The sequence below is a fragment of the Crinia signifera genome, chromosome 5 (assembly GCF_055691185.1).
Source record: "Crinia signifera chromosome 5, ASM5569118v1, whole genome shotgun sequence".
Classification (NCBI taxonomy): domain Eukaryota; kingdom Metazoa; phylum Chordata; class Amphibia; order Anura; family Myobatrachidae; genus Crinia; species Crinia signifera.
In genome coordinates, this window is record NC_139221.1 from 280,649,223 (window position 1) to 280,671,624 (window position 22,402).

Here is a 22,402-nt window from a genome sequence, read left to right on the forward strand (position 1 = left end):
TTGCTTGTGGGCTCTTGCCCACTTCTTATCTCTGATCTCCAAGTACCCAACCAATGGCTGACTTGGAGATCAGAGATAAGAAGTGGGCAAGAGCCCACAAGCAAGATGGCGGACTGAGGAAGCCACAGGCGAAACGCGTCCCCGCCACCGCCAGCCGCTCACACCCGGACCATCTCCTGCTCTCTGGAGGAACCATCGCCAGCAGCCACATCCCATTAACGCCGCCACCGACAGTGGTAAACCAGCGCATAGAGGAGGTAACCTTCGCCGCAGCTCCGCTGAGCTTGCGAGCGAAAGACACTGCAGGTTTATACACCTGTCAGTCTACAGCCCCACGGAGCTATACAAACTCTGTTTTGGCACACTTAAATTAGAGTATCAATTTATTGCCAGCTATATTTAGATACTGTCTTTTCAACTTGTGCGGGCTGTATATATTAATGTTCCAGGCTTTCTCTATAATTTTTTTTGCGCTTCCACAGCCATCCCCACATAGCCCCAGGTGAACTGCCTTAATGCCCAATGATTAATCCCACAGGTGCTTTAGCCGTAACGGAGCTTACATAGCAGATGCGTGTGGCAACATGCACCTGAGAATTGGCAGATATCAACGGCTATCTCTATAGGTACAAGTTATTCTCTGATGTTGAGTTGACTTATGCCTGTATTTACAATTATATGTTTTGCAAATTTTCTTGGGAGGCGGCGGGCAGCGCAACTCCTCAATAAGTGAGCTGGTATTACCAATAACTGCACTCTTACTATTTTTTTGCTATTTGTCATTTGTTCTGTAGCTTTTGACTTGTGTATATATATATATATATATCTTTTTGATAGCAAATCACCAAAGGTCCCTTGCACGTGTTCAAACTTGTGTGGATACAGCTGAATCACAATACTAGACATTTAACTCACATTGCTGTCAGTTGTTATATTAATGAGCTCCTTTGACCTCCTATTTAATAGACTGAGGGCATAGAGTGTCAATTGAGCAATACAGAATTGTAACAATATCATGTGCAAACGCTAATATTGTTTAGTATAAATTTGGAATTCACACTGTATCCATTTTAGATAAAAGCTACCTAGCAAATTGAAGTAGTGATTTAACATTATGGTAATCTGACTGCCCTGTACAATAAGACAAAATCTGTTGCACCCTTTCAGGAGATAATTCATTTAATTAGAGGACTATTAACAGATTGATTGGGACTTGGTACACACTGGGATACCCTGAGTGACGCTGGATTTCAGCCACCCAGTGTGTTCCAATACATAACATCTATAGATTAATATGTTTGCCCAAATCTTTATCACCTTTTCTCCGCTATCATATTTCTACTCCTAATTCTAAAGCCTTTTCTCATGTCGGTTAGGTATCCATTCATTTGGGTCTCTCTCATCAGTGATTCGATGCTTGCAGATCTCTGAAAGCAGAAGTCCCATTTAATGGTCAACAGACAATCTGTTACTGGGATTCACCTTTTCTGTAAACACTCTCTCATCCATTCAGCCCGTGGTGTCTCCTTGCAATACTGAATAGCACCAAGGTGACTCCCGAAGCTGAATTGGACAGCAGAAGTGTACTTTAACTAACTCCCATATAACAACCAACCTGACACTCACATTCAACACTCAGTCCAACAGGTTACCCTGATATCCCCACATAGGCCAGATTCCAGCGGTGCCTTGATGGGGCCAGTTCACTAACCAGAGAGGAGACTCCTGGCGACCTGACTGGTGGGTAACTCAGACGGGTGATTGAACAGTAGACACTCAGGAGCCACCGGTTGTAGGAGTACTGTTCACTGTGGTTATTTTTCCTTCTTTCACCTTTTTTTTCCCCACCCTCAACTACCAGACGAGGATTTTCTTTTGTATGTTCTCCTGTCCACCTGATCATAAGGGGCAGCACATAACCTGATGTTTTAATTGAGGAGCACGAGAGATGGTCAGAGTTTGAGCGGCTGAGCCATCAGTTGATGTTTTGCTGAGGCATTTAATCTTATAAAAATTGTTGATAACAATACAGATAAAACGATATCTTGCTGAGGCAATTGATATCACAATGTGACCCGTAATAGGTTGCATATCCAGACATAGCCATCGGTACAGCATGTCTTTTATTGTTCGTTTTTCCATGTCTTATCTCTATGTTAGATGTGATGTCATGTTTTTCGACCTATAATTAAATTGAATATTCATCAAACGATTGATCGTAAACTGATGAATGCTCATAGTCTTTTAGTGCAAGAAGTTGATTAAAAGTTATGTCTTAATGTAATAATCATATCAAATTCATATTATTAAGAGTGCGCCCAAAAAGGCACATTTGTCTTTTTGGTCTGCTTCTTGCAGACACCCCCCTCTACACATTTAAAACATTGCAGACTTCAAATATAAGTCAGGAGAAGGCAGCGTCATCAGTACAGGACATCAGGCCAATGTAGTCAAAATAGTCAGACAGCCAACTACAACAGCCACTTCCCCATGCTATCTCAGCTACGGAACAGCATAGGTTGGATCAGGCAGTGCTGGTTGGTAGCGCTTACACCACCTCCAGCTGTCAGTGCCACAGAAGCTGAAGCTGCCTTGGAGGGACCCCATCAAATGATTGGGAGGGAGGTGGGAAGAGACAGGCATTATACAAAATAAATACAATTCAAACATCTTTTTTGTCTTAACATATAATGGGGCAGATGTATTAAGCCTTAACAAGAGATAAATTCAAGTGTGATAAGGAGAGATAAACGCCCAGCCAATCAGCTCCTTACTGACTTCTTTCAAACACAGCCTGTAACATGGCAGTTAGCAGGTGATTGGCTGGACGTTTATCTCTCTTTATAACCCTTGCATTTATCTCTTGTTATGGCTTAATACATCTGCCCCAATGTACCCTGTGTTATTCAAATCAAGAACTGGATTTGTAACAGGAACACAAGTTGCTGACATACTGAAAACAGATTCAGAGGTGATCGAGATATTTCACCTGTGAGGAGACCTGGAGATCATGCACCAGAGGACCTGATGTGAGGATCACTGCTGTATTCAGGACAAAAAGAGTTGGCTTACCAGCACTACTCCTGAAAAATCAGTCCAGAGTAAGTTGAAAGATCGATGATGGACATAAAATTATGCACAAAAGTTGCAGAAAGCACTAATGGGCCCCACACACAGTGCGACTAGCAGGCATTTTCTGAGCGATTTTAACAAATCGCTCAGAAAATACCTGAAAACGCATGTAAATCACTGTGTATAGCCCACACAGCGATTTACATGCACGCCCCCCGCCGTTCTGAATCTGTTCAAGATTCAGATCGGAACCGCCGTACATTTCAGAGCAGTCGCTCAGAAAGCTCCTGCTCATCTCCCGCATATGTGGCCGCGGGCAGATGAGCAGGGCTTTGTCTGAGCGACTGAAGATGGCACCACCCAGGTGCTCCGCCGATGCCTACCTGCAGTCCCGCTGACGCTGCCTCCTGGTCCGCCGCGACGCGTCCGCTCTCTTCACTCAGAGGACACTGTGGGAGTGAGAGGACGAAACGCTGGACTGGGTAAGTGTGTGTAATATATATATATATATATATATATATATATATATTTTTTTTTATTTATTTATTTGATTTTGCTCCCACTGTGCCACCAACGATCGTTTGCGGGGGGGGGGGGGGCTACTATCCCCCAATGATTTGACACCTTTTTTGGGAGGGGGAAGGGGGGTCCACTAGCCACCAGTGAGAGTTGATGGAGAAAGAACATTATGCCACCAAAGATTATTTGGATGGGGCACACACACGATGCCACCAACATTTATTTGGATGGGGGAGGGGGGGGGGGCACACACTATGCCACCAATGTTTATTTGTTTGGGGTGAGGCACTATGCCACCAACATTTATTTATAAGGACTCTAATAATGTTTTGTTGTTTCATTCAATGCACGTCATGTCAGCAAATGCCCCTAGGTTAAATGTGGAAAGAGTCAATATGGGTGGGTGTACTGCAGGTTTAGGAAAATACATTATGACATTAGATTAAATAGAGGTTAAATGGAAACATACATTATTTATGTGGTGGATAGGAAATTACTGTATAAACCATATAACATTATTTTTGTGATGAAGTGCATTTTTTTATGTCACTTTCTGTGACAGATTTGAAATCTCCCATTATGAATCTCTGACACAAATCTCTGTCTGTGTGTGGCTCATTATCTGAGAGAGTGAAATCTCTCATGCTGAATCTCCCGTTATCAATCTCTGGCACAAATCTCCGCGTATGTAGTGCCATTTACAGTATAGCACAAAAAAAAAAGAAAAAAAAAAAAAGAAGTCAGACCGATCTACTAGAACCTTTCTGAAGATTTTTATTTTAGAAAACATAAAAATACATTTTTACAGAGATAAAAAAACAGCACTTTTTTAAAGTTAATATATGTGTAAAACTTTTTCTGCCTGTGCCCATTCTGAGATAGACGAATGACAACTATTCACAAAATGCTTACTTACTCTGGTAGCATGACATGTAACAAGTAGCCTGCATTTACAACACCACTCCAGAACATTTTTTTGTTTTAAGAGAGGGGAAATTGGCCCTTATTCAGATCTGATCGCAGTACAAATTTGTTTTCAAAATGGGCAAAACCATGTGCACTGCAGGTGTGGCAGATGTAACATGTGCAGAGAGTTAGATTTGTGTGTGTTATTTTGTTTCTGTGCAGGGTAAATACTGGCTGCATTATTTTTACACTCCCATTTAGATTTCAGTTTCAACAAACCCCACCCAAATTTAACTTTCTTTGCACATGTTACATCTGCCCCAACTGCAGTGCACATGGTTTTGCCCATTTTGAGAACAAATTTGTACTGCGATCAGATCTGAATAAGGGCCAATGTCTGTTGTCTATGGCTTGGCCTGGACCCTTTAGTTCCAGTGAAGGGAAAACGTATTGCTACTATTGTACAAGGGGAAGGGAAACGAGATTATAAGATTCGAAATGAGAAGTTACTTTTATAAAAAAAATATATCTATGGAAGGAAAGACATGTTTGGGCATACTTTTGGCCATAATAAAAAGAATAAATATCTATAGAGTTCCATAGGTGTGAATACAACCTAATATAGTATCTGTGCACTACATTACAAGCACAATAATCTCTAAGGCCTCTCGGCTCTATTATTTGTAGAAAAAAAAAATAGATGGTAAAAGTAAAATAACATCAAATTTCTCCACATGCCTCCCTACACATTCCTGTATATATGAAATCTAAATACATTTGAGGTCATGATGTTGCTCAGTCCCTAATATGACATTTTGCCTATATCAGAGTTTTCCAGCACTACACAGGTTTCTACTGGTGCAGACCAACATTAAGGAGCCCATACACGGTCTGTTGTGGACCGGCTCCGTTCTGTACTATGCGATGCGCGCTCCCGCGCATCACATAGTACAGTACAAAAAGTATGTGCTGCACATACTTTTTGTACTAGGTAAACATCGTATCGGATCGCAGTGCATGCACAAGGGATGCGATCCGATACGATGTGTACATTAAGTACAGAACAGATCTGATGAACGGACCGTGTATGGGCTCCTTTACACTCTTCCTAAATAGGTGTATACAGGTCTGAGCTGTAAACATATCACCCTGCGAGGAACAGCCTGTTACTATTCATTGGGAACAGCAGCAGCTATTAACTTAGATGGAACTAGTGCAAGTTTGAGAATAAAAACAAAAAAGCATTAGGCTGTTGCTATGGGTTACTGCACATTTCAGATAAAAGTGCATTTGTGTACTTATGCTGACATCCAGATCTCAGAGTTTCTAACACAGTAAAGAACATGAAGTGGAAATCCTTCCCATATTAAAAAATGAAAACATTGGCGTTCAGTTAAGGTATGAAAATCACTGTTTACAGGTCTTTGAGGCGTTTATAATAGGCAATAATTAGATACAATAAACAAAGACAGACACATTTGGATACATAGCAGTAAAGTGCTTAAAAAAATAAAAATATTACCACACCATTTTTAGATTTCCACCTACAGTAAAAAGCAATAATGGCTTTTGCGGTTCAAGCATGATGTTTGATTTAAAGAAAACACAATTTTTGAAAAGCAGGTGCCTTGTTCTGGTCCGCTTGTACAGATCCATTTTTGAGAACTTGACCGGATAGCAGCCACTGCACAGTAAAGTTAGAATTACCCCAAAATAAAGTTAGTTATTAAGGCACAGCTGGAGAGAAAGGAAACCCGAGTACACCATTGCAATCACATGAGTTCTCAAGTCTTCAGGGCCTTGGCGAGCCTGTCCCAGAACCAGGCCTGGATGTGGGGGTTTGTATAGTCACATAGGGTAAGGAAGCGCAGGATGCTGGGAAACTCCCTCTTCATGGGTTTATATTTCACTGGAATCAGTCTTCGCTTTTGAGCAGCTGCATTAAAAGGACATTTATACAAACATGAGACTTCCAGCACAGCGAAACACACCGCCACGGCTAAATTCTGCTTCATTTCTACAATATATATAGATCACCAATACAAATGCCCGTTGCTTACAGGTTTTTCTAAAGAAAAAAAAAATACTATTGGGCCTGGCTCAGACCTGTTCGTTAGGCTGCGTTTTATCGGGAGACACCCAGAATTGTTCTGGGAATGGCCATAAAATGCTGAGTCCCCCTGCTACCACACCCTGCCTGCCCCTCCTTCAGCGAAAGGCCCGGTGAGTGTGAAGGAGTGTGCATGCGCAAAACCCGGACATCATGGATGACCCGAATTCGGCCCGTTACAAATGGGACTGAATCTGCTCCATTACCCATACTTTTAGCATTTGTTATCTATGAACTGTAGTTAAAAAAAAAAAAAACATTCTGTACGTTCTCTAACAATGGTCTGAAAGCCTAACTTCAGTGGTCATAGGAGTTCATGTAAAATCCCTTTCAGATCGGGATCCCAGGTCTGGCAGTTTTACAATAAACCCAGGTCACTGTTTATTATATTATATTAACACATCTTATAACTAGGGTTGAAACACCGGGTTGCTCGACACGAGTTATAAGTTTTGGATGACATGTCGGCATCGGCGAGCTCACAATGAGTGTGCACAATGTTTTAAAGTGGCGATCATTTAACCCCTTCACGACATTTGACGTATATATACGTCATGGCCGGGAAGTACTTCCCGACCGTTGACGTATATATACGTCATGGCTTCAAACTGTCACTGCGTCGAGACGCAGTGACAGTTAGGTGATGTCTGCTGTCCCTGACAGCAGACATCCCCCCTCGCCGCCCGGGGGGGGCAGGGATGCCCCCACCGGTCGGCGATCGCTGTGATTGGCTGTTCAAATGTGAACAGCCAATCACAGCTATTTCTGTGTTACCGGCGGCTAAGCCGCTCGGTAACACAGGGATCGGCGGTGATCGGTGCTGGCACCGATCACCACCGATCCGCAGCTCTCCCTCCCACCCGCCCGGCAGCCGCGCTCCCTCCGGCAGCCGCTCCCCCTCCCTCGCTCCCTGTCATCAAGATGCCGCCCCCCCAGCTCCAACCCCCCCTCATGTAAAAATCCACATAATGTAAAAAATGAAATATATATATATATATATATATATATATATATATATATATATATATATATATATATATATATATATATATATATATATATATATATATATATATATATATATATATATATAGACAGATAGATAGATATTCCAGACATATGACGTATATATACACGTCATGGTCGGGTGGTACTTCCCGACCGTTGACGTATATATACGTCATGGCTTTGAACTGTCACCGCGTCTATAGACGCGGTGACAGTTTGGAGATGTCTGCTGTCCCTGACAGCAGACATCCCCCCTCGCCGCCGATCGCTGCGATTGGCTGTTCAAATGTGAACAGCCAATTGCAGCGTTTTCTGTGTTACCGGCGGCTAAGCCGCTCGGTAACACAGTGATCGGTGGTGATCGGTGCTGTTAAGTACAGCACCGATCACCACCGATCGCCAGCCCCCCCCCCCCTCCCACCAGGCAGCCCCCCTCCCACCCACCCGGCAGCCGAAGCGCCAGCACCCCTCCCACCCCCCACCAGTCGCAGCGCCAGCCCCCCTCCCCCACCATTCATTCCACCACCAAAAATCACTCCTTCCCTTCTGAGTCCTGCCATGCACCCAACTGGTATTTTTTGGTCACATATGAGGCATTGCCGTACTCGGGAGAAATTGGGGCACAGATTTTGGGGTGCTTTGTCTCCTTCATTCCTTGTGAAAATGAAAACTTTTGAGCCAGATCTGCATTTTTGTGTAAAATTTTTTTATTTTTTACACAAAAATGCAGTACTGGCTCAAAATTTTTCGTTTTCACAAGGAATGAAGGAGACAAAGCACCCCAAAATCTGTGCCCCAATTTCTCCCGAGTACGGAAATGCCTCATATGTGACCAAAAAATACCAGTTGGGTGCATGGCAGGACTCAGAAGGGAAGGAGTGATTTTTGGTGGTGGAATGAATGGTGGGTGCTATGTCGCATTAGCAAGACCCCTGAATCACCCATACAGTGGAACCCCCCCACAAGTGACCCCATTTTGCAAACTACACCCTTTAGGGAATTCATCAAGGGGTATAGTGTACATTTCAAACCCCCAGGGGTTTCACCAATTTTGATACAACTGAGCTGTGAAAATGAAAAATTAAATTTTTACATTTTCACAGCCCAGTTGTATCAAAATTGGTGAAACCCCTGGGGGTTTGAAATGTACACTGTACCCCTAGATGAATTCCCTGAAGGGTGTAGTTTGCAAAATGGGGTCACTTGTGGGGGGGTTCCACTGTATGGGTGCTTTGGGGGTCTTGCTAATGCGACATAGCACCCACCAAAATTCCACCAGAATCTGAGCTGCAAAATCCAAATATCACTCCTTCCCTTCTGAGTCCTGACATTTTTTCGTCACACATGAAGCATTGCCGTACTCGGGAGAAATTGGGGCACAGATTTTGGGGTGCTTTTTCTCCTTCATACCTTGTGAAAATGAAAAATTTTGAGCCAGAACTGCATTTTTGTGTAAAAAAATGTAATTTTTCATTTTCACTGCCCAGTTGTATCAAAATTGGTGAAACCCCTGGGGGTTTGAAATGTACACTATACCCCTAGATGAATTCCCTGAGGGGTGTACTTTGCAAAATGGGGTGACTTGTGGGGGGGTTCCACTGTATTGGTGCAACATAGCACCCACCATTCATTCCACCAAAATCTGTGCTGCAAAATCCAAAAAACACTCCTTCCCTTCTGAGTCCTGCCATGCACCCAACTGGTATTTTTTGGTCACATGTGAGGCATTGCCGTACTCGGGAGAAATTGGGGCACAGACTTTGGGGTGCTTTGTCTCCTTCATTCCTTGTGAAAATGAAAAATTTTGAGCCAGAACTGCATGTTTGTGTAAAAAAATGTAATTTTTCATTTTCACTGCCCAGTTGTATCAAAATTGGTGAAACCCCTGGGGGTTTGAAATGTACACTATACCCCTAGATGAATTCCCTGAGGGGTGTACTTTGCAAAATGGGGTGACTTGTGGGGGGGTTCCTAACTTTTAGCACTTATGGTGCCTAGAAACCTACATGGTGCCTAAAAAAAAATCTCATAAAAAGGAGGCTCCAAAATCAAGTAGGTGCTCCTTCTATTATGAAGCCTGTGGTTTGGTCAACGTACACACTAGGGCCACATATAGGATATTTTTGAAAACAAAATAATTGGGGGAATCAATTTTTAGTCACATTTCTCTAGTAAAATCTACTGTATTCGTTAGAAAAATGTATTAAAATTGAAACTCTGCAAAAAAAAAGAAATTTTGAAATTTCACCTACACTTTGTTTTAATTGCTGTGAAACACCTAAAGGGTTAACAAACTTCCAAAATGCTGTTTTGAATACTGTGAGGGGTGCAGTTTTTGAAATGGCATCATTTATGGGGGTGTCTCACATACAAGTCCCTCAAAGTCACATCAGAACTGAACTGGTCCCTAAAAAAAATCAGTGTTTGAAATTTTCTTGAAAATTTGAGAATTTGCTATTCATATTGTAAGCCTCCTAGTGTCCAAAAAAATGAAAAGGAAGTTGAAATAATGATGGAAACATAAAGTAGACATATGGTCTATGTTAGTTATTAACTATTTTGAGTGGTATGATTATTTGTCTCACAAGCAGAAAATTTAACATTTTGCAAATTGCTAAATTTTCCATTTTTTCACGATATTTTGGTATTTTTCACAAAAAAACACAGACTGTATCGACCCAAATTTACCACTAACTTGAAGTACAATGTGTCACGAGAAAACAATCTCAAAATCACTTGGATAAGTAAAAGCAAAAAAAAGTTATCCCCACTTAAGTGAGACATGTCAGATTTGAAAAAAAGGGCTCTGTCATGAAGGCACAAACTGGCTCTGTCATGAAGGGGTTAAAAGCAAAATCAGGTTGGATTTGACTTCTAAATTATTGCATCTTTAGTACATTGGGAAGGCTCACAGGCAACTGGCAACTCTCAGGAGCAGATGTACTAAGCCTAGAAAAAAAGTGATCAGTACCAGCCAATCAGCTAACCACCATGTTACATGCTATGTTTGAATAATAACTGCTAGGAACTGATCGGATGTACTTGATCCCTTTCCTCAAGTCACACAGATAGGATTTTATACACACAGGCCGTTACATTTCCCATTACTACCTCCTAGTGGTGATGCTGGAATGTAACAAACAGTGTATGCTTGTAAATATACCTTGTCCAAGGCTAAGAGCAAATTTTGTTTGAAAGTCACATTCGTTACTGTCCAAGTAATCATCAGATATAATTACCACCATCTTCCTGCACCTGTAAAACAGACCACAATCTATATAAGACAAATGCTCAGGTTTTACTAAATAACATCTAGAACATTTCCTGGCAATAACAAAATTACTAGATGTGTATATGAGAAATAATCACGCCGCATGTAAAGTCCAGTCAGTGTCGACACTTGAGCATGTGGGCCCCCAATTAGTGTACCACATACCCTCGCTTCAGGCCAATTGGAGTCCACATGGATGGTAAAGTAAAAAAAAAAAAAAAAGTTAAATCTTATGTTGACCTTTTGTCAATGTCAAGCTATTGACTGTCAACGTAGAAAGTCATCCATATCCTGCAGCCCCCACTGTCTCAAACCGTCCAGGTCAGACGCACCTTATTATTGGGAGAAATGTGTGACAATTACCTTTTCTCTATAAGTTCACTGGTTATAGACCACAGACATGTACCGGGAAGGACGTCCCTGTCAAACACACACAGCTTCAGGTTATGTTCAGACTGCTCAAATCGGAGGATCATCTCCTGCACAAACTTAATATCCTGGGCACAGTAACAGATGAATGCATCAAATTGCTCAGGGACTTGTCCTGTAGGTAGATATGGAACATACATATGAGTAAAATAAGAATACATGGTAAGAAGACAGAAGAATGCAAGACAAAAGTAAACATTTATATAGGGATCCACAATATTATAATACTAGTTAGTTACAGGACATTATTCTTATAAAGAAGTGCCGGTGCATAAAATGATGATTCTATGCATTACCCACCTACAGAAAAGGCAGTAAGTTGCCAAATGTACTGTTCACTCTAGGCTGTTTTAGCAGGGTGCCACACCTGCCTGATTTTTAATGGCAAAAAAACACCCTGTTCCTCTAGCAGCGCCTTATTAGAACAGCCTGATGTTTGAACCCCTTGGTGCGCTTGGGGGGGGGGGGGGGGGGGGAAGCCCAGCACCATTATAGATGGCGGGTCCACCTTTTACACTTGCATTGCCGGCCCCTGTACAACCCCCACCTCTAGCTCTGATGTTCAGCCCCCCTGCTGGCACCCACCTATGTGCAGCAGCAGCGTCCGCACAGTGGGCTGCTGGGAGCTGGTAGCGGCATTTGCCGGGTGGCAAAGCAGTAAGAGGCTGTTGAATTTGAAAATATATTTTTGAAAGACTGGCCAAATACTTGCCTGGATATAAGCACACTTGCAAATTCATCTGCGGATTGGAGTGCCAACCCATTCCGGTAGACTTCAGTTATTTTTGCCAGCCTTGGGCCGACCACCAAGGGTGGTAACTAATCCCCATTTATGTCCCATGCATTCCATAGGGGTATTCTAGGAATGGCCTGTTTTTATAAATTTTTGTGGTGCTATATTAGAATATATATATTTTATTGAATACTGTATTCTAATTTATTATGCAATATTAAATCTATGTCAAAGATTATCCAATTTTATCTATTTTTTCATTGAGGTTTCATTACTGTGTTTGCCATCTTTTTTTTTGTCATACTCTGTAAAAGTGCTGCAGTATATAAGAAACTCTTAATAAATAAATAAATGTGATCTTAAGGTGCCCACAGACGCATCAATTATCGAATGCGTTTTGTACTTTTTAAGCACAAAACGCATCTTATGTACAATTATTGGATGGTGTTTATGGGCTTGTGCGACGCGATGCGCGTTCCCGGGAGCCCGATATTGTATGTCTAAAAAAAGTACGTGCTGCATGTTTTTTTTAGACTACATCTGAAATTTAACATTACAAACATGGGTTCATCACATCACATCGCATGCATCCAAGTGCACATTGCATCGCAAGCTGGAAGAAAAATTGTATAGAACCATTGTAAAGAAAAGAACGCATAGCACAGTACAATTGTAGCGTCTGTGGGCACCTTTACAAACCACTCTAGGAAAAATGGTTCTGAAAATGTTGTCAAAAGAAACAAACACATACCAGCGATGTCCTGTCCAATGCTGCTGTCTACGGTGCCATCCTGCAATGGGTGTGATTGGCTACTCAACCTCTGCTTATTTAAATATTTGTTACAGTCAGATTCTAAAACACAAAAGGAGACAAAATGACACAAATTAAATTATGCAATGCAGAATAATGAGAAAGAAGCCACCAAGAGACAAAAGGATAATGTGTTTTATTTATTTATTGTAGTATGGAGTAACAGATGCAATGCACAGGAACACCCTACTTTGTTAGGTCAAGAGGTCAAATAAATTGTTTGAGCGTAGCAACTAGGCATATAACTCCTTGACAGGTGCTGGAGATAGGACTGAAACTGGTGTCCGCTCAGCATACTCATTCACAAAAGTGTGTTTCTAGCTACATGCCCACAGGATGGTTCTCTTATATGCGTACAGCCAGTTGGCACTCACTAATGCCCATTTTATGCATGTACAGGAATGGCTGAAAATAGTGTAATCATGGTTAAATGTTCAATCAAGGTACAAACATACATTTGTTGAGTAGCAGGAAAATGAATATATACACACACACACACACACACACACACACACACACACACAGCTATTTTTCAGCAGGCTCCAGCAGGAACTGAGGCCCTTATTCTAGTTCACTATTTCTGACAAAATATTTCTTAGATGGACAAAACCATGTGCACTGCAGGTGAGGCAGGTGTTACTTGTGCAGAGATTTGGGTGGGGTTTTACACCTGCCGTGCACATGGTTTTGTCCATCGAAGAAAGATTTTTTCAGAAAGAGTGAACTAGAATAAGGGCCTGAGTTCCTGGTGGAGCCTGTTGAAAAAGAGATTATATATATATATATATATATATATATATATATATAGTCCAAAGTCCTAACAAGCAGGGCAATAACGGCACTCAAAGGGATTTTGCAGCTTGAGAAAAAAAAACCCTGTATTAAGATACAGACATTTGCAGTATAATGGGTAACAAACCCCGTCCTCAGACCCTCCTACAGACGGGGTTTGTCCCCCGAAACGTTACCCATTATACTGCAAATGTCTGTATCTTAATACAGTTTTTTTTTCTCAAGCTGCAAAATCCCTTTGAGTGCCGTTATTGTCCTGCTTGTTGTGAATTTGGACTGTATATTTCTATTACAGGCACCTGGGTCTTATACACTTGTACATTGGAGTGCCGGCATATGAGAGAGAGAGAGAGAGACAGAGAGACAGAGAGAGAGACAGACCTTTTTTCTTTTTGGTCCCAGAATAGGGCCACACTCGCTTATTCATAATAGATCCAATGTGAAATTCTGGAAACCTGGTTACAGGCATCCAATATTCAAATTGGGGTACAAATAGAGGTCATTCTCCAGACTTTCAAGCATCACCAAAGAAATTTAAATAATCATCGCCACCGCATCATAGGTCAATGTTTCAACTCACTGTGGAGGTCAAGACATGTAGACAGCCTTTAGTACATAGTGCATAGTCAGTGGATTGGCACTGACTATGCACTAAAGGGTATCTACATGGTTTGACAAAGGCTCCACAGTGAGCCAAAACATTGACCCATGATGGCTGGCAGCCCAATTTCGACATGGACACCGTATTAGTGTACCACTGTGCTTGCCATGCTTTGGGCACACTATTACAGGTTGAGTATCCCTTATCCATAGTTTCCAGAATGCTGCTGTATGTGTGTCCTATGGCGGCTGTGTGTGTGCAAGCGGCGTAGTCCTGTGGTTTGTCGTGCATGCACCGGGCCGCACCTTGCGCCTGCTACACAGGACTACGCCGCGCAAACACACAGTCGCCATCAGACAAACATACAGCAGCGTCAAGTGGCAGGGCAGTCAGGAGCTGTTTGTGGACCACATGTGGCCCGCGGGCCACCTGTTGCCAACCCCACCCTAGTGAATGGTAGGGTATGATATACTTTTTGGGGAAAGTGTTTTTGAAAAACTCATGTTGGGCTTTTGATTGTCAAACTAATGCTTGTGTAGACCTTCCGACCTTAGCCATGTTGACATATTTAATCTGTCGACCTTTAGTGGTCGAACTTCATTGTGTCGACCTAGCAACCATATCACATTGGTCAGAGCTGGAGCCTGTGAATTGTGTCTCCAATGCAGTAACGGGTGGTGCGATTGGCTGGGGGAGTGGTGGCTTCTAAATGACCCCGGGGAGGTCAGGCTCTTGGAGAATGGGTGCCAATCAACCCTATGTGGCCAATCACAAATGGAACTGCACTGGTTTGACAATATACAGGAAATGCACACAAGCAGGAATAAAAAAAAAAAAAAAAAAAAAAAAAAATTTAGGTCTAATGCTGGGTCCTCTTAATACATTGGCAAAAACTTATAGCATACAGCTCAGCTATAACACAGAGACTACTTCTGAAATAAGCGTTATTCGCTGGAGGTATAGGGCATATATTTTCTAGCCATAAGACTTAACACTGGTATTTAGCCCTATCTAGCGGCCAGAAGCAGTATTACCATTTTAAAGTTATACCGTCACACACAGAACATAGACAATTATTTCTTCTAGCCTCTGTTAACTCTTTAGCCCATAGTCTGCATTCTTGTAAGTTTATGCTTAGTCAGCCCAGTTACCAAAGCAACACTAAGTTAAAGAAGAAAATTTATGTAGACAATATACTAAAAGCTTTACGCATTGTTGGAAGACTATAACATGCCAACGACTAAGCAACACCTTGCCCTATGTAACAGTACTGTCCAGACAGAAAGAGGAATTGCATGGGTTTTGAAAGATGCAGGATGCTAGAATGAACAATATACATAAACTATGGGGATGATTCTAGTTGCCTCTGTAAGCTTACAGAGTCCTTCTGCTGCTGCCTCTGCCAATGCGCGCCCCCCTTGTCCGTTTCCCCTTGCAACCACGTGAGGGGATGGGTCTTCATGACCGCATGCAGGAGAAATCATGCCATGGTCAGCGACCATGGATTGGTTTCTCCTGCCTGCACAAATATAAGTCAATGGAGACCAAGATATTTGAAGGCAGCAGGACAAAGACAGGGTGGGTGGCTGACGTCATGTGAAGTCAGCTGCCTGTCCCCGGCACACCTTGTCTAGCCCACAGTCCCATGGGAATGCCAGCCCGCAGTGTTCCATGCGTATGGCCTGGTGACATAGCAAAATTGGTGCGCCCGTTTCGCAGTGGGGGTTTGCACCTGCGCAGAAATGCACATGTGCAAACCATGACCTTCGAGGCAGGGGCCAAATTCAGTTCACTCCAAGTGATCTGGAATCGGTCCCTATATGGACAAAAGTATTCGCCGTCTGACCAATACACCAGCAGGGACTGTAATGACATCGTATTAAAGTACATATAATTTAATATAGAGTTGGTCCTCCTTTTGCAGCTATAACAGCGTGCTAGATGTTATACACCTGTGGCAACTGGTCTGCCTGAAATTCAGCTGAATTCAATAATTAAGAGGTGTGGGCAAATACTTTTGTCCATATAGTGCGATATATATTTTATTTTATTTATTTCACACACTTCAAGACTGTAGTTAGTGGTATACAATAACATGAGGAGGTTGCTTTAGTAAAATACTGAAGTTTGGTGTCACTCAAGTATATGACATATTGTAAATGCCTAAAGACCCATACACACTGGACGACTTTGAGCTAAAAGCCGCTCAAAACAGCATGTCTTTCAGCGCAAAGCCGCCCAGTATGTATGCCCTGGAGATGAGCGGTGAGCGCTGCTGCGCACTCCCTCATCATCACCAGGAAAGCCGTTCATCTGCTGGTAATAACAGCAGATGAGCAGCTTTGAGGACGGCTTTGCATAGCGCTGCACTATGCAAAGCCGTCCGCTCCCCACTGACGGGGCAGGGCAGGGGGAAAGCGGCTCAGTGTGTACGCACTGAGCGTTTCTTCACTCCAGCGATGACAGCGGTACACGTTGGGCATAGTCGCACAGTTTGTATGAACCTTTAGCCAAAGGTTCCCAAATGCAGGTGGTGGTCAGCACCTGTTTAAATATTACACTATAAAGGCCGGCAGCTCAGTAACTACTTACCTATTAATGATGAGAGGTCTGTTAGAATATCGTTTCTCTCAATTTTCTTCAACAATTCCAGGAATTTCCCAACAGTTGCCCGAGGGCACTTTCTCTCCCAATCTTCCAGAAGTGCTTGGGTTGGGTTAGGAACCCGTTCAAAATTCTTTATCTCCAAGTAGGAATAGTCCATTTCTTCTGCAAGATGAGTCCAGCCTGCAGCAACCACCGCATCGGGGTTTAGGTATAAAGACAGCTTGTGTCTTGTATTATAATTCAAAGCTACAAGTGGAATCGAGTTCATGTCGGAGTCCTCTACACTTGACCCGCACGCCATCGTTCTGTGGTGCTACCAGGAAGCCATCACACTAGATTTTGGTTTATCTGTAATCTCTGTTCAGACTTTGAACCATGTTCATCAAAATTTTCAACATCTGCTCCAAATCTACGTTTATTTTTTTTGAATTTGGAAAAACAATGCCTGTGAGAAATGACAAATGTTTCAGTTTTCAGAACAGTGAAATGCATGGTGTCAACAACATTTAACCCATTGAGTGGTGGGCTTTCCTGGAGCAGGACAAACCTACCAGGGCAGGTTTGTCCTGTCCCAGGAAAACCCACCACTCAAGCTGCAGCCACTAACTTTTGCAGGTGCTGCAGCCAGAAGAAGCAGTAACAGCGGCACCCCCGAGCGGCCACTCATGAGGGGGGGGGGGGGGGGCACCCAGCTGCAGCGGCGAGGAGTGCGCTCGGGAGCAGGCTTGGACAGGTGAAGGGGGGGGGGGGGGGGGGGAGGAGAGGTGTACAATATGTAGTTGCATGCCAGTGCTGGAGGCACCACTGGCGCTCACCTACATACTGTATTGTGTTATACAGCTGAGCCCAGAAAATATCTGGCCATACCACCGAAGTGGTTAAAGCAGAATGATAAAAAGCAAACATATGGTACACTGGATTTCAAAGGTTCTTGGTGGGATGAATGATATGGTGATCCATGGGTCAGTAAGAAAATAAGAGCGTAAATAAGTGAGCATGTTTGTGCTATAAAGGATGTAATTGGATAGGATAAGCTTTATGAAGGTAATGTGGGTGGTTCTGGAATGTGATAAGCTTGCCTGAAGAAGTAAGGTAAAGGTTCAGGGAACATTTATATGTTTGGAGACTGGAGAGTCTTATTGTGCGTGGGAGAGCATTCCACAGAGTGGGTGCAGCCCGAAGAAAGTCCTGCAATCGTTAATGGGAACAGGTAATGCGTGTGGATGAGAGACGTAGATCTCGTGAAGAACTTAAGAGGACAAGTTGGGAAATGTGGTGTAATACTGAGCTGTACAAAACACTTAACTATCGGATTTCCAGAAGGTTGTTGTCATGTTCGTGGGAGGAGCTTCTCTAACTAGGCAGATTGAGGATCAGCTTTGCTGTGCAAAAATGCATTGTGTATATTGGTGGATGTATACTCAGGTTAAGGGATATTGTTGCTGCGGTACCTCAAAAGGCTACAGAATCAGCTTTTTGACTTGTATGAGATCCAATAAAAATATGGTCATAACACAATGGGGGAGGAGCTTCAGCTGTCATTAGTGGACTAGCAAGGTGACCACTGAAGGTAGCTGAACACTCTTCCCCAGAAAGAATACAGCAGAGATGAAGTGGAATGGAAACAGGAGAGACAGAGATAGAAGGGAACAGAATGGGATACGGGTGGACTAAGCTGACCTGGCATATGTCATGTACATTTACTAGCAATACTAGTGTTCATTCTAGAACCCGCTATCTTTGAAAACCCATGAAGTTCCTCTTCCCTGCCTGGGGTGTCGCTGTCTGCTGTAGTGCTTCTAGCACAGTGTGGTCTGTATATCAGCACTGATATGCAAACCAGACCTGTGCTAGAAACACCACAGCAGACAGTGACACCCCTTTCACATCGTACCTTGGACCCGGATTATTGCCGGGTGGATGACGTATGGAGCCATGTTGAGGTGCGGTGTGAGAGCACCACAGCGTATAACCTGGATCGACCAACCCTGTAGTTCGACCCAGGTTATAAGAAAGGTTAAACCTGGGTCGCAATCTGGATAATGGGCAACCCGGATTTAGGCCCTCATTCTGGTTGACATGCAAAGCTGAGAAATTCGCAGCTTTGCGTGTCCTTTAAAAGCCACCCGCACAAACGCCCAAAGCATGCACAGCCAATGTCCCTGCACGCATGCAAATGGGTGTTTTGCATAAACATCCATTCGCAGATTGTGTGCGCGTAATTAATCATTCAATGGTCGCCGACCATCGAATAATTTCTAAAGTGCATGGAGATCTAAGACACTCTCTGGGGTCATAGATCTGTGTGCTCCCTGCACAGGAAGAGGGCGAGCAGCTGACATCGTTTGTGAGCTGGATACACTGGAGGACACACAAGTTTGGCAAGGACTAGGAATGGTTTCTGTCCCATTTCCACTTATGTTTTTAAGGAGGTGGATTTTTTTTCAACGAAACCGAAATGATATTCTCTCCATTTGCCCATTTATTATCTTTTCTGGATGGCATAAGAGATTTTTTAGTACTTTGTGTCATTTTATGAAGGCAACCAACCAAGGAAAATTCTTGCTCAATAAGGAATAAATCACACAACAAAATCTTAGTTGGGGAGCCATCAGGATAGCGCTCCATCACACTGATCGTTATTGATTAACTATACCCTAGACCTGCCCATACACGTAACGATTACACGGTATGTTTTGTGCTAAAATAACATTGCGTTGTGCATGCGATGAGATCAAAACGCAGCACATACTTTTTGTACTGTGCGATGAGATGCCGCAGGAGCGCGCATCTCAGAGCACACATCACACCGGGAAAAACAGTGCGGCAGACTTAAGCTGTGTGCGATTTGGTCGCTGAGCGATTTTGGCTTAAAATCGCTCAGCAATATATTGAGCAGTGTACTGGCAATATCTCTCAACAATATATTGCTCAGTGTACCGTTTTCATCAGCGATCAGCGATTTTGGCTGAAAATTGCAAGCTATTTTGTCTCTACCTCATTTTGACTAGAAATTGATGGTCACTGGTGCATAGTTAGGGTTGGCCATTGTCATCGATGGTTGCCATCGATGGCAATTCAGCAACTGGCCATCGATAGTGCTTAACTATGCAATGGATGGCCTGTGGGCCAATCAAAACAAGGGGGTGGGGCTTCGCGGGTGTCGGCGGGCGGAGCTGTGCTCCGTGTCCCAGCACTTTGGGTAAAAAAAAAAAATAGCAAAACAAAACATCGTTTTGCTATTCCATCGATGGAGGGAAACCATCTGGTACTCCCCCATTGATGGCAAAAGTATTTGACATCGGCCATGAACCATCAATGATTTAGAATCATCAATGGTCATCCCTATGCACAGTGCATTGTGCACCAGCAACTTCTAGCCATATCAGAGGAGCATGCTCCTGCAACCAGTGACCATGAAGGGCTGGCAGCAGGAGCGCGCTCCCGGGCGATTTATCTACCACAGCACATGAAATCACTGGCAATATGGTCGCTGAGCGACCATATTGCCAGTGATTTCATAATGCCAGCGATATGTGCCAGCGATATGTTCCCATGGGAACCGCTGACTCTCACCACAAAGGACAGCTCTTAACACAAGAGCTGTCCTTTGCCATAATTATGTCATATGTTAGTGCATATGCGATAATTATAAATGCGATGGGTGGCAGATGTTAGAACATCCCCCCAAAGTCTTTTTGTTGAGACGAGATGCATTGGATATGCTACATCTGTGATTACAAACTACTGTTTACATCAAGACTCACTCCAGCCATAAGGAGTTGTCCTAAGTTTTATTGTATTTTATAAATAAATTATTTAAAATGTTTGAATCCTGTTTGTTAATATGGAATAATTCCTATTGAATATTGGGCGCTGTTGATATTGTATTGGTGATTAGTGTCGTGAGTTCCTACTAGTAGGGAACTTTGTGTTAATAGCGACCGACTTAAGAAATATTATTTAATATTTAGCGCAATTTTAGAGATTTGATTTCTGTCCAGAATATATATATATATTTCTATTTAACTTAACCCTTTGTTGCCATCGCAGTTCACTCAGTGTAAAGTAGGCAGAGGCAGCCCTGACTATTTCCATACTCACATAAGCCTCCCAACAGGCTACCTGCCATGATGCATAGACACACAGAGCAGCATCATATATGGACTCTGTATAGCCTTCTAATTATTTTGGCACTCAATAGTTACCCAATATATGGGCACTAACGTTAAGTAGACAAAACAAACACCCTATTTGATGGGCTTATTAGGTGCAGCTTTTGCCCACGCTCACTATTACACCATTTGTTCCCTGCCAGTACCCAGCAGTAGACCCCAGGGAGACCCGGGACTATGTAAAAACCGGACTAGACTCCGGACCGCCGGACAGGACATCAAAATCTGCAGTCCGGAGCTTATAGGGTCCGGTCCGGGGGGGGGGGGGGGGGGGGTGTCTTGTCCGGGGGGGGGTCCCTGTGATAGCTATCATCAGGGACATGGGGAAGGGGAGATTACAGCCTCCCCCTGTGGTCCGGACCGTCCGGTTTTTGCTACATGCCCGGACCATACAGGGAGACTTTATTCTACCCCTCCTCCTCTACCTGGTGACAGGTGTCACAGGCAGAACCCCCAGACAGGACACCCCCGGACAGGACATCCCCCGGACCGGACGCTACAAACTCCAAAATGCAGAGTTTGATGTCTGGTCCGGCGGTTTTGTCCTGGTCCGGTTTTTACCCATACCCGGGAGACCCTTACATAAAGATGGCAATAACATACCATTTTCCCCAACACCAACTCACCTTACCAGCTGAATCGGTCCTACTTCTCTGTTTACCGCGACGTCAGTATATGAAGAAGCTGCTGGGAGTACTGGGACTCTGCCACTGCAGCACCCGGGGGTGTGGGCGCCTCACCTGACACTAACAGAGGTCAGACGCAATGCACTCATACATGTGCACTACTGTATTTATGCGCAGTTATGTGGGGAAGCTCCTAATCTAATGCATGATGAAGGTATGGTAGGAGCTTGCAGTGTATATTGGAAGGATCCCAGACACCCCCCTCCCCTATATTTGTAGAATGGAATGCGCCCAGTTTGCGGAAGTCAGCACTGTAATGTTTGGGAAATGATGATGTTGCTCTGGCTGATCACTGCGCCTGTTTCCGCGTACAAGGAGGTCTCCCCCTGCTGCTCTACATACGGTACAGTGGGCGGGCTAGGGAGGTCTGCCTTACACAGTAGTACCTTACACACGTGCTGCCTTACACAGTAGTAGAGGGCGTGTCGGGATGGTCTCTGCTCATGGTTATACCCTCTGCTCATACATAACAGTGGGAGTGGCACACGTGACTGAGATGACGGGCTCCATGTTGCTTTACAAAGTTTACATATAATAGAGGGTCTCAAGGAGATCTCCCCGCAAAGTATGGATATTGCATCTCGGTGGGTTATAACCATAGTTGCCTACCCACCTGCATTCTGCAGGAGACTCCCTGAAATAACAGCAATCTCTTGTGCTCCCTCATGCAAACCCTCCAACT

General features: G+C 43.5%; 1 protein-coding gene across 2 annotated transcripts; it reads right to left on the reverse strand.

Moving 5' to 3' along the window:
* Positions 1-4,342: 4,342 nt before the first annotated feature.
* MYD88 (MYD88 innate immune signal transduction adaptor) lies at positions 4,343-22,072 on the reverse strand. 2 transcript variants are annotated; one of them, XM_083189092.1, is made up of 6 exons: positions 21,666-22,072; positions 16,845-17,304; positions 12,800-12,901; positions 11,250-11,430; positions 10,779-10,870; positions 4,343-6,433 (listed from the first exon to the last, which is right to left on the reverse strand). In XM_083189092.1, exons 2-6 carry the CDS (start codon positions 17,158-17,160, stop codon positions 6,282-6,284), a joined length of 843 nt encoding a protein of 280 aa, XP_083045218.1. In that variant the 5' UTR covers positions 17,161-17,304; positions 21,666-22,072; the 3' UTR covers positions 4,343-6,281. The 2 variants fall into 2 exon arrangements, with proteins under 2 accessions (XP_083045218.1, XP_083045217.1); XM_083189091.1 differs by having other exon boundaries at positions 21,661-22,072.
* Positions 22,073-22,402: the final 330 nt, after the last annotated feature.